Source organism: Neofelis nebulosa, chromosome 18, assembly GCF_028018385.1.
Source record: "Neofelis nebulosa isolate mNeoNeb1 chromosome 18, mNeoNeb1.pri, whole genome shotgun sequence".
Lineage (NCBI taxonomy): Eukaryota > Metazoa > Chordata > Mammalia > Carnivora > Felidae > Neofelis > Neofelis nebulosa.
In genome coordinates this window covers 23,084,553-23,096,927 of record NC_080799.1, presented here as the reverse complement: position 1 = coordinate 23,096,927, position 12,375 = coordinate 23,084,553, and the positions used below count along the sequence as shown (strand labels likewise).

The following is a 12,375-nucleotide window of genomic DNA, read 5'->3' as shown; positions in this document are numbered from 1 at the left end:
GAAAAAAATCAGTCAGTGTGAGTCACCACATTAACAGCATACAGAAGAAAAAGCCTACTATCAGCTTAATAGATTCAGAAAATACGATTGATAAAATTCAACAGTCTCTGGATTGAAGGAAACTTCCTTTATCTACTAGAGATATCGACGAAAACCTACAGTGACCATCCTACTTAAGGATGGAATGTTGAAAGCAACCACTTTCAAATCCAAACGGAGCCAAGGCAACGGAATCGGTGTGATTCCAATCAACATCCCAATAGGCTTCTTGTGTCTGTGAGTGATTTGATGAGATCATTCCAAAATTTAACATAAAGGCAAAACAGCAACGCCATTCTGGGAGAAGATAAAGGCAGGAGGACTGGTTCCACGAGTTAGCAGTTTATTCTGAAGCTCGAGTAAGGAACGATGTAGGACAATGGTACAGACATGGACCAGAGAAGACCAGAGGGCCAGAACAGACAACTCAGACACAGAAACGCACAGATATGAATACCTGATACGCTGGAGAAATGGAACTCCAGATCAAAGCAAGCTTTTCAATAAAAGGTGCCAGGGCAACAGATTACCCTTATGTGAAAACACAGAGAGCCCAACCCTCACCTCAGACTATGCATAAAAATCTTTTGGAGGGTGAAGAGCATAGGAAAGGAAACACCATAAAACTTTTGGACAACAATATAGGGGAACATCTTTCTTTTTTCAAGATTTTATTTTATTTTTTAATGTTTAATTATTTATTTTGAGAGAGAGAGCAGGGGAGAGGCAGACAGAGAGAGAGAGAGGGAGGGAATCCCAAGCAGGCTCTGCAGGATCGACATGGGGCTCAACCCCATGAACCTTGAGATCATGACCTGAGCTGAAATCAAGAGTCGCACGCTCAACTGACTGAGCCACCCAGGCACCCCGAAGAACATCTTTTATGAGCCAAAGGCAGGGAAGAATTTCTTAAAAAGATACAGGAAGCAGAAACCATAGAGGAATAGACCGATAAATTCTACTTCACTAAAATTAAAAACCTCTGTTCACCAAAAACAGCAGAGGGTGGGAGAGAAAGAGAGAAGAAAAGCTACAAACTGGAAAGTATCTGACACACAGTGAAGCCACAAAAGATTCATATTCAGAACACACAAAGAATCCTTACATATCAGTAAGGGGAAGACAACTGTAAGCAAGAAATAAGCAACAGAAATGTTCAAAGAGGATGCACAAATGATGAATAAATACATTAAAAGATGCTCAATCGCAAGGTCATCAGGCAAATGAGTATTCAAGCCACGGTGATTAATGTCTTATTCATCCCCAGGTGTAGGCAAAAATTCTTCAGAATGGCTGAGGCTGGTAAGAGGGTAAACTCTTCTTATAAACCACTTCAGACGATTCGATATTAATAGCAAACCCGGGTAGCCCCAGAAATCCACTGTTAGGTATACAACTTACAGAAACGTTTCCACATCTGCCTCAGGAAATGTGTGATAGCAAAAATATCACCATGTGATAGCAAAAATCTGGCAACCGTCTAAATGACAATCAGTTGAAGAACGCCTCCATTTACAATCAGGCCACGGAATTCAAAATAGCAACAAAGCAATGAAAGTAAGTGAAGTGGGGCTACTCACATCAACATGGACATATCTCATATATGTAATGTTACATGCAAAAATAAAGTCACACAAATATAGATTAGCCTCCTCTATAAAATATAAAACCTAGCAAAACATACGTGGTAGTCATTACAGATGCATAGTAACAACCACAAAGAAAAACAAGGGATTAGGTAACACAATACAGGGAGGCAGTGGTCTTTAGTGATGGGAAGAAAGGATTCAACCTGGGCATTACGGATATGGAATTGTTCGATTTCCTAACCTGATGGTGGATAGATGGGTGTTTATTTTATTTTTATTCTTTAAATTTACAGTTGCAAACATTTTTACAGATATGTTATATGTCTTAAAAAATTTTTTTTAACATTTATTTTTGAGAGAGAGAAACAGAGAGCGAGCAGAGGAGGGGCAGACAGAGAGAGGGAGACACAGAATCAGAAACAGGCTCCAGGCTCTGAGCTGTCAGCACAGAGCCCGATGCGGGGCTTGAACCCACGAACCGTGAGATCATGACTCGAGCCAAAGTCCCAGATATGTTATATATCTTGATTAAAAAAGGATGTAAATATGTTACATATCGGCCAAAATAAATGTTAAAAAGATGAGTTAAGAGAGATGGAGTGCCCAGGTGATGGACATAAGGGTGGCAAAACAAACAGTTCAGGAACTGTCCAGGTAAGCGAGAAACAGGCGCCTACAATTAAATCAGGACCGCTCTACCTACAATTCTCAAATCAAAAGACGTCCTAAAACCAAAATCTTTTAAGTTTGAAAACCTGACCTAAGGTGAGACTCTGTATGGCGGTTCTTTACCTCCTTTGATGTAAATACGCACATATTTAGCTGTGAAAATATTAGTGTATTTGATTACAAGAGGCTGCCCCAGACCCCAATTGAAGGTATGACCTAACATCGAATATATGCATCATATTCCTTTCGAAAATCCGAGAAATTCGGGATTCTGACCACGTCTGGCCTCCGGGCTTTAAAATACGAGGCTGTGGACTTGCACAAAGTAAGGATTTCTAGGACAAGGGCAGAGGGCGGCGAGATAACTGAGGTGGTCCACAAAGGCGACACTTTACGTATTCAGTTCGGACAGAATTCTGTATTTTGCTTTTTTTCACCTAATATTAGGAGCAAAACGCTTTGTCCACCTGGTACTACGATTTAACAATGTCTGTGTGCCGGGGGTCCTAGGGTCCAGCCTACTTTGCCTTCCTGCCCCTCTCTGGGCCTCAGTTTCCTCATCAGGAAATGAGGAGCCCCAAGCCCCCGGGCCCCCAGCGCCACACTCCGGTACAGACACGGGCCGACCCCGGGGCCTGACCCCCACCTTCCGTCCTCCGTCGCCTCTCTGCACGGCCCTCTTCCATCCCTGGCAGCCTCGCGGCCCCGCGCCCCGATTACCCACCGCGGTACCCCGGCGTAGCCCCCGACGCCGGCGGCCCAGGCAGAAAGGCGGCCTCGGCTCCTCCTGCGGGGCGGGGCGAACGCGGGCGCGGCGCTCCCATTGGTGGATGTCACCTATTAGTCCCTCCCCTGGTGACGCACTTCCTGCTTTCCCGCCGCGCCGTTGCCATGGTGCCGCGGAGGCCCTCCCCTAGATGCAGCGTTCGGCTCTTCTCGCGCCTCTCTACGCGCTTTACCCGGCTGGGCCCCTGGTTGCCTCCCTCCGCCTGCAGCCCCACAGTGGCACCCCGCGACCTAGGAGTCGGAAGGGGAGGCATGCAGCGGGATCCTCCCCCTAAAAGTCATGGCTGCGCGGACACAAGCCAGTACGCTGCTCCGGGGCCTCAGTTTCCCCATCTGTACAACCGACACTGCGGCCTCAGGGTCAGCAACGAGGGCTCTGTTGTCACATAGCTTGAACTGAAATCCTGGCTCTGCCACCTACTAGTTGCCAGATCTTGGGCAAGTCACTGAGCTGCAGTGAGCCTCAGTTTCTTCTTCTGTTAAATGGGGATGATAATAGTCCCCATGAAATAGTGTGTTCATGAGGTTTTGAAAGAAATCACGCACATTGGAAGAGCTGATTAAATGTGCTACTGTCTTAACTAGGGATTGTTGGGAGAAGCAAATGAAGTTATTAAGAGAAGTGAGTGGACTCTGCCAGGCGAGGGCACTCATTTTACAAACGCTTGCCTCCCAGTTCCCGGGGACGCAGTCTAGCAGGGAAACAGGTAACTAATTACAGAACAGCAGAGTGCAAGCATCTATCTCTGTGATGATAACCTCAAATCCCTACTTGCGCGGTTACCGCTCCTGTGATCTTGGACAATATCTCAACCTCTCTGGACCTCAGTTTCCCTGTCTGCTGAGTGAGGAAAGCCGTAGGGTGTGCTAGTTAAGAGCTTGAGCTTGGGGGGCGGCTGGGTGGCTCAGTCCGTTAAGCATCGGACTCTTGATTGCCACTCAGGTCATGACCTCACGGTTGTGAGATCAAGCCCCATCCATATCCGGCTCTGCCATGACAGCACGGAGGAGCCTGTTTGGATTCTCTCTCCCTCTCTCTCTGCCCCTCCCCCCCCCCAAAATAAATAAATAAACTTAAAAAAAAAAAAAACAAAAAACTTGACCTGGAGAGCTGGACTGTCTGGATTTGAATTCTGGTTCTTAAACTCAGTATCTCTAAGACCCAGGACAAAATACTGAAGCTGTCCATCCCAGTTTGCTCCTCTATAAAGCAGGGATAATAATAGCACATTGTTGATACAGGATCGTTGAGAAGAGAGGAGTTCATACGTGCAAACCACTTAGAGTATCTGGTGCATAGTAAGGCCTCGATGTGAGTTATCTTTACCAATAAAATACTTTATAAAATGCCTCCAGGGCACTCAAAGAAGAGAACAGCTCTATGGAGACCATCTATGTTTTGTTTACCCTGCATAGTTTTATAAAATTTTGAATTCATTACCAATATTTAAAGCTGAAACATTTCACATAAAACCCTAGGGTATCTGACAGCTCTTGAAAAATGGGGGCAATCCGTGGGCATTGCCCTATGGCAGCCCTTGTTTGAAGTTTGGTGAAGACTACGCCCCTTTGTGATGACACGTGTGCTTTCCTGGGAAGGGGGGGTGGGTGGGTAGAGGAATAAAAACAGAAACCCATGGATAGAAAACACTGGGAACACTGACATTTCAGGATCAAAGAGCCAAGAAAAGAGGTAGAAAGAGAAGAAAGGAATTCAAGGCCAAGTGGTATCAGAGGAAAACAGGTGGGAGGGAGTATCGAATAGCAGGGTGTGGTCTGAATTGTCAGTGCTCCGGAGAGATCAAGAAAGATGTGCCACATAGGGGCACCTGGGTGGCTCTGTTGGCTAAGCATCTGACTTGGACTCAGGTCATGGTCTCACGGTTTGTGAGTTCAAGCCCCCATTGGGCTCTCTGATTCAGTGGAGAGCCCACTTCAGATCCTCTCTGCCCCTCCCTTGCTCATTCTCTCGCTTTCTCACACACACGAAATTAATAAACACTAAAAAAAGAAGAAGAAGCATGTGCCACCCGTTTAGAATGTGATGGCCAACAAGAGCCCATAGAAACAGGAGGAAGCTGGATTGGCCTCCAAGACAAGTGAGTGCATGGAAGCTGAAGAAGGGGAGAAGGGGGTGCTGACTACTTCTAGAAAGCGTGGTTTGGGAAGGGGAGACATGAAGAGGAGTAGAGGGAATAACCAATAGAATAAAAAACAGGGGAGACAGGAGAGGATGGGGTCAAGGGCATATGGAGACAGGTTTTTCTTTGACCCCAGAAAGGAAGAAGAGACATTTCTGAAACTGGAGGAAAGGAGGTAAAAATGGTTAAAGAAAGGTTCACCCCTGATGTTTCCTATTTTCTCCACAAAGCAGCAAAGCTATCATTCTGCTAAACAAAGGAGCTGGGAGACGCTCAGGGATTTGAGGGGAATCAAAGGTTTGGAACACATGCCAAAGGGAATGCAAAAGTGAGGTCCCAGCTAAGGTTGAAACCATCATAAATGCGTAGGGAGGAGTCACTCCCGATCCCCCTCAATCTCCCATCGCCCTACCAGGGGCCCCAGAGCAGAAGCTCTGTGTAGACTCCTCATGGGGTGGGTTTGGGTTGAACCAATACAGCTGACCCTAGAAGTCAAAGCAACTGGAGAGTGTCGGTGGGAGGGTCTTTGAAGTCGCCCACCATGGTATGGGCAGGCAGACATAGGAGGGAGAGAAAGTGCTGAGACATTAGCACGGAGGGATACAGCAACCAGAGGTCCCAGTGAGGTGAACTGGCTTCACCAGAAGCAAGTAGTAAGGACTGGCATTCCAGATGAGTGAGTGACCCACCAGCAGGTGACTGTCCTGCCTCAATGTGACTCCACCCTCAGAAGCTAGCTCAGTCTCTGTTAGAACCCTCGATGGGCCAGACATTGGACTGTTTGCTACAGAACATTCTGCCAGTTCAATTTTTCTTCTGAAAGTTGGCCCTGAAAGGTCCAGGAGCTACATGGACATAAATTCCTTGTACATAAGGCAGGTGGCCAAGCAACCTGGCTAGAGAGGAAGCCCAGGGCCAAATCATAGGCTAAGAGGGTCGTCTTTTAGCTGAAGACCACAAAAGCTATCAGGGAGGAAGTGATGAGATCAGGTTTGTATTTTAGAAAAAAAAAAAACATCAGCACATCTGTTCTTTTCAAACATACTTGGAACATTTACAGAAATTGACTGTATACTGGCCGCAAAGGAAGCCTCAATAAATTCCAAAGAATCTATAGACCACATTCACAAACCACAATGAAGTAAAATGAAGAATCAACAGAAAGACAGCCAGAAAGAAACCCATACCACTTACAGACCTTAAATTACTTACTGAAATTGCCTCTGAGGAGAAGGTCCCGAAGACAAGATTTTTGTTTATCGTGTGCATCTGTTGCTTACGAAAAATAAAATTAAACCTGATAAGCATTAAGCTAAGTGATCGTTATATTAGTTTTCATACCTTGGTGTATGTTGAAAGATTTTAAAACATTCTTAAGAGAAAAAGAACATACATTTGGAAACTGAAAAATACATATGTATTAAAAAGAAAACCAATATGCAAATTACAAAATATTTAGAAATGAATGACAAAAAGAAGCCTCACAGAATGAAACTTGTGAGATCCAACTAAAACAACAGTTACAGGGGGGATTTAGAGCTTTAAATACTTACTATAGGGGCGCCTGGGTGGCTCAGTCGGTTAAGCGTCCGACTTCGCTCAGGTCATGATCTCACAGTCCGTGAGTTCGAGCCCCGCGTCGGGCTCTGTGCTGACAGCTCAGAGCCTGGAGCCTGCTTCACATTCTGTGTCTCCCTCTCTGTCTGACCCTCCCCCGTTCATGCTCTGTCTCTCTCTGTCTCAAAAATAAATAAACATTAAAAAACAAATACTTACTATAAAACAAGAAAAAATTTAAGTGTTGAATTTAAAAGGTAAATAACAACTAAATAACCTAGAGAAAACAGGGAGGGGGGGAGGAAATTATAATAAAGCAAAGGGCAGAGATGAATAAAACAAAAAAGAAAAGAAAATTGATTATAGAAATCAAACACTGGTGTCCTATTAAAGACTAATAAAATAGACAAACTTCTGGTAGGATTTATCCATAAAAAGGGGTATCTGGTTGGCTCAGTCGGTTAAGCATCTGACTTCGGCTCAGGTCATGCATGATCTTATGGTTCATGGGTTCGAGCCCTGTGTAGGGCTCTGTGCTGACAGCTTAGAGCCTGGAACCTGCTTCGGATTCTGTGTCTCCCTCTCTCTCTGCCCCTCCCCTGCTCGAATTCTCTCTCTCTCTCTCTCTCTCTCTCTCTCTCTCTCTCTCTCAAATAAATAAACATTAAAAATTTTTAAAGATTTATATAAAAAATAACACATGTAATACTATAAATGGCAAAAGAGACATACCAGATAGAGTATAAAAATTTTAGAAAGCATAAGAGTATACTATGGACAAATTTATGCCAATACATTTGGAAATCTAGATAAAAGGGGGGAATTTTTGACAAAAATACAAATTACAAAACTTGGCCCTAGAAGAGAACAGACCAATAATCACCCATGAAACTGAAAAGCGGCGGCTCTGCTCCAACTTTGAAAATGCCCAGGCTGAGATAGTTCAACTAGAGTGATACACACACATACAAATGCAAAATATAAAACAAGCTATATTATGCAAATGGCACCAGGATATGAACAAGACAGAGAAGTCTACCCAAGCATTCTATGGGCTGATCTAATCTAGGTACCAAAACAAGAACAGCAGAATTAAGGAAAACGTCAGGTCCATGCATATTATAAGCAAGGATGCAAAAATTGGGTCTCTCAGTGTCTCACAAGGCTGTCTCTTATGATGAGAGATGTTGAGCATCTTTTCATGTGTCTGTTGGCTGCCTGTCTGTCTTCTTTGGAAAAATGTCTATTCAGGTCCTTTGCCCATATTTCATTGGATTTTGAATTATTATTATTATTATTATTATTGGTGTTGAGTTGTATAAGTTCTTCATGTATTTTGGATACCAACCAGGTAAATGCAAACCAAAACCACCAGATATCATCTTACACCTGTGAGGATGGCGAAAATTAAAAAGATAAGAAATGACAAGTGTTGGTGAGGACGTAGAGAAAAAGGAACCTCCGTGCACCATTGGTGGGAACGTAAATTGGTGCAGCCACGGTGGAAAACAGCACGGAGATGCCTCAAAAACCTAAAAACAGAAAATACCATATGATCCGATAATTCCACCACTGGGTTTTTACCCAAAGGAAACAAAAGCACTAATTCAAAAAGATGCATGCACCCCTATGTTTCTTGCAGCATTATTTGCGATAGCCAAGATATGGAAACAGTCTACGTGTCCATCGATAGACAAGTGGATAAAGAAGATATGGTGTATTTGTATAGATGAATATGAATATTAGTGCAGCCATAAGAAAAGGATGAGATCTTGCCATTTACAACAACATGGGTAGACCTAGAGGCTATTTATGCTAAATGATATAAATCGAAGACAAATACCATACGATTCCACCCATATCTGCAATCTAAAAAACAAAATCAGTAAATAAGCAAACAAAAAGCAGAACCAGACCTATAAACAGAGAGAACAAACTGATGGCTGCTGGAGGGAAGGGGGTGGGGGATACAGGCTGCCAGTTACAGAATGAATAAGTCATGGGAATGAAAGGCACAGCATAAGGAATACGGTCAATGATATTCTAGTAAGACCACATAGGGACAGATGGAGCCCACGCTTACGAACACGACGTAATGTGCAGAGATTGCTGAATCACAAGGTTGTACACCTACAACTAATGTAACATTGTGTGTCAACAATACTCCAATTAAAAAAAAAAATGTTTTTAAACAGACCCTCTCTTCCAGAAGAGGAGATTCAAATGGCTAAAAAGGAAGCATGGAAGAATGCTGGTCTTACTATCAGTTGGAAATACAAACAACAAAAAGATACCAGCTTTCCCCCATAAGAATGACAAAATGTTGCCTGGGGAGAGGGAAGGGAGACCAGCATCCCTACGCACATCTGGAGGAGTTGTAAATATCAGAGTTGCTCTGGAGAGCAATCTGGTCTGGAAACCCTACTTCCAGGAATTTAACTGGAGAAAATCTCCCTTGTGATCTTGAAAGGTTTGCTCCAACAGTGTTGCCGATAGAAGAAACAATGCAAACGTCCTAACTATCCATGAACAAGGAAACAAAACAGCAAGATATTCATGTAGGATGGATAATCCTATGACATTAAGAGGGATGAATTCACTCACAAGTACCTATATGGATGAGTTTTGTTTTGTTTATTTGTTTATTTTTATTTTGAGAGAGGCCGAGAGCGTGTCAGCAGGGGAGGGGCAGAGAGACAGAGGGAGAGAGAGAGAATCCTAAGCAGGCTCCACATTATCGGCGTAGAACCCAACGTGGCGCTCGATCTCACGAACTGTGAGATCATGACCTGAGCCGAGGTCAAGAGTCGGACACTCAACCAACTGAGCCACCCAGGCGCCCCTGTCATGTTCAAATGTTAAATTAAAATAACAAAATGTATATAAATGTATACATTGAATGAATGAATGTATATTCATATAGTGGTTGTCTATTTTTCTGATCGGGGCAAATATGCCTAAATGCTAACAGAGGTTAATGTGGGGTGGAGGGAAAGTGAATGACTGTTATTTTGTTCACTTTCACTCTTCTGTATTTAAAAACAATTTCTAGGGGCACCTGGGTGGCTCAGTCTGTTTAGCCTCCGACTTTGGCTCAGGTCATGATCTCCAGGTTCGTGAGTTCAAGCCCCGCATCAGGCTATCTGCTGTCGGCACAAAGCCCACTTCAGATACTTTGTTTCCTTCTCTCTCTGCCCCTCCCTGACTTGCTCTCTCTCTCTCTCTCTCTCTCCCTCTCTCTCTCTGTCTCTTCCCTGCTCATTCTCTCTCTAAATAAATAAATAAATAAATAAACATTAAAAAAAATAAAAATAAAGACAATTTCTGATAGGAAGTGTGAACACAAGAACAAAAATCGTATTTTTGGTTTTTCTACAAGTACACGGCCATCAGTGGAAAGGGTGAGGGGCAAGATGAGGTTTCACCGGAGTCCTGGTCAGACCCTTTCCACTTTCCTGTGATGGTCCTCTTTCACACCCACATACTCACGTGTTTTTTGGATTCATCACATTTTAGGTTGGACCCGGTGAAGGTGACGGGTCCGAGCCAGTGGGGCAGAAAGGGAAAGTTATCTCCCTCTACTCATCCTTCATCTTGGAGGGATGGTGGCAGGCCCCAAGTGTCAATTGTAAAATCAATTCCTGTTTAAAGTCCAGGAAGACTCAGACACAGGGTTGAGAAACATCCCCGCTCCCCAAGGCAGTGTAGACTGCTCAGTTTTTCTAAAGGGCAATTTGGCCACGCTCCTCGACAGCACGCACACATCATGTTCGTTGACCTTGTAATTCCACTTCTGGGAATCCATCTGAGGGAATAATCAGACATGCACCCAAAGGTTAATGGACAAAACCAAAAAAATGCATCAGAGCCTTAATTTTATCAGGAAGAATGGCAACCATTTGAATGACTCCAAATAGCTTTATAAAGAGAGGAATGGTTGGAATAAATAAAAATTCTGCAGAATATTATATAACTGAAAAGTCATGTTTTCAAAGCATACTTGAGGTCAGAAAAAAGAAAGCCATAATGCAGAATATTGTAAGAGAGAAAACTGGAAGAATATATACCGAAATTTTATCAGTGACTATCCCGGACTGGGAGGATTATAGGTAATTTTTTTTCTCTTGTTGCTTCCTTATATTTTTCAACTTCTTTCCAAAAGCATTTTTTTATTTTACAATCATAAGAAATACTATATTTCGGGGCGCCTGGGTGGCTCAGTCGGTTGAGCGTCCGACCTCGGCTCAGGTTATGATCTCACAGTTTGTGAGTTCAAGCCCCATGTCAGGCTCTGTGCTCAGATCCTGGAGCCTGCTTCGGATTCTGTGTCTCCCTCTCTCTCTGCCCCTCCCCCACTCATGCTCGCTCTCTCTCTATCAAAAATAAATAAACATAAAGAAATAAAAAAAGAAACACTGTTTTCAAAATAAATGGAGTCTGTGATCATAAAGATTTGGAGGGGGGTCTAACAAGACTGATCCTATGTACAATTAGGAGATAGTTAAAGCCATGTATATACAGCGTTCTGAGAATTGTTTCATGCGAGCGAATTTTCCCTAGAACTAGATTATCCCTTCAAGCACAGGCATGCTAAAACCTTTTTCTATTTTCCGTATTAGTGGTTCTAAAATATAGGCTTATCTGCTCCTGTAAGCAATGACTTTTCTTGATGAGTACAGGACGTCTCTGAGGACAATTACTACATCTCGGGCTTTTTTGCTTTTCCGTGAAATATCCCAAGACTGACGTTGCTTGTTAATTATTAGAAATGAAAAGCCAAAAAATAAATAAACGTTAAAAAAAAATTAAAAAAAAAAAACACAAACCTTTATGAAATGCCAAAGAGTAAAATACTTTGGAAACAGTGGAACGACAACACTATTCACTGAGCTCACTTCATGATAGACACTTTATGTACGGCTTTTAGTTTTTATGTCTCCCCCCACCCCCATCCCCAATCCTGATGTTTAACATCATATTGTAGGCACAAGGGAGATGCAAAGATCTGCAACTGTTTTCCGGTTGTTCCCAAAGGAATTCATAATTTTCAAATCAGAAAAAAAAAAAAGATAAAAGTTCCCCCAGGAAGCTGTTGAACCAATGAAGAACCACAGAGAAGAGGAAATCGTCTGCTTTTTGTCCGTTTTAGTATTTTTTAAGTTTTTAAAAAATGTATTTATTTTGAGAGAGAGCGCACCCGTGAGCGTGAGCAGGGAAGGGGCGGAGAGAGAGAATCCCAGGCAGGTTCCACACTGCCGGCTCAGAGTCTGATGCGGGCCTCGAACTCACAAACCCGTGAGATCATGACCTGAGCTGAAATCAAGAGTCGGGGGCTTAAGGGACTGAGCCACCCAGGGGACCCTGCTTTTGCTTATTTCTTTTAAAAGAAATGTGTGTGACGTGAAGACAATTTGCAACCTGCTGCCAATGAGAGAGAGAGAGAGAGAGAGAGAGAATATTTTTGTTGGAGTAAGCTTTAAGAGCGTGGGACCTGGGATGGGTGAATAAATGCAAGTGTGTTTGAACTCAGCACTCCTCAAACTTACACAAGCTGTGGACCTTGCTGAAACACCAGTTCTGCTCCAGTAGGTTGG

At 43.3% G+C, this 12,375-nt stretch overlaps 1 protein-coding gene across 3 annotated transcripts in view; it reads right to left on the bottom strand.

Moving 5' to 3' along the window:
- Window positions 1-3,129, bottom strand: part of NSMCE1 (NSE1 homolog, SMC5-SMC6 complex component) — a 31,558-nt gene extending 28,429 nt beyond the window's left edge. The window contains exon 1 of one of the 3 annotated variants that reach the window (XM_058711177.1): window positions 3,022-3,129. In XM_058711177.1, coding sequence (XP_058567160.1) covers window positions 3,022-3,121 — 100 coding nt within the window. In that variant the 5' untranslated portion in view covers window positions 3,122-3,129. Of the gene's footprint in view, window positions 1-2,943 lie in introns of all 3 variants that reach the window. The other 2 variants (XM_058711178.1, XM_058711181.1) reach the window with 2 other exon arrangements.
- Window positions 3,130-12,375: the final 9,246 nt, after the last annotated feature.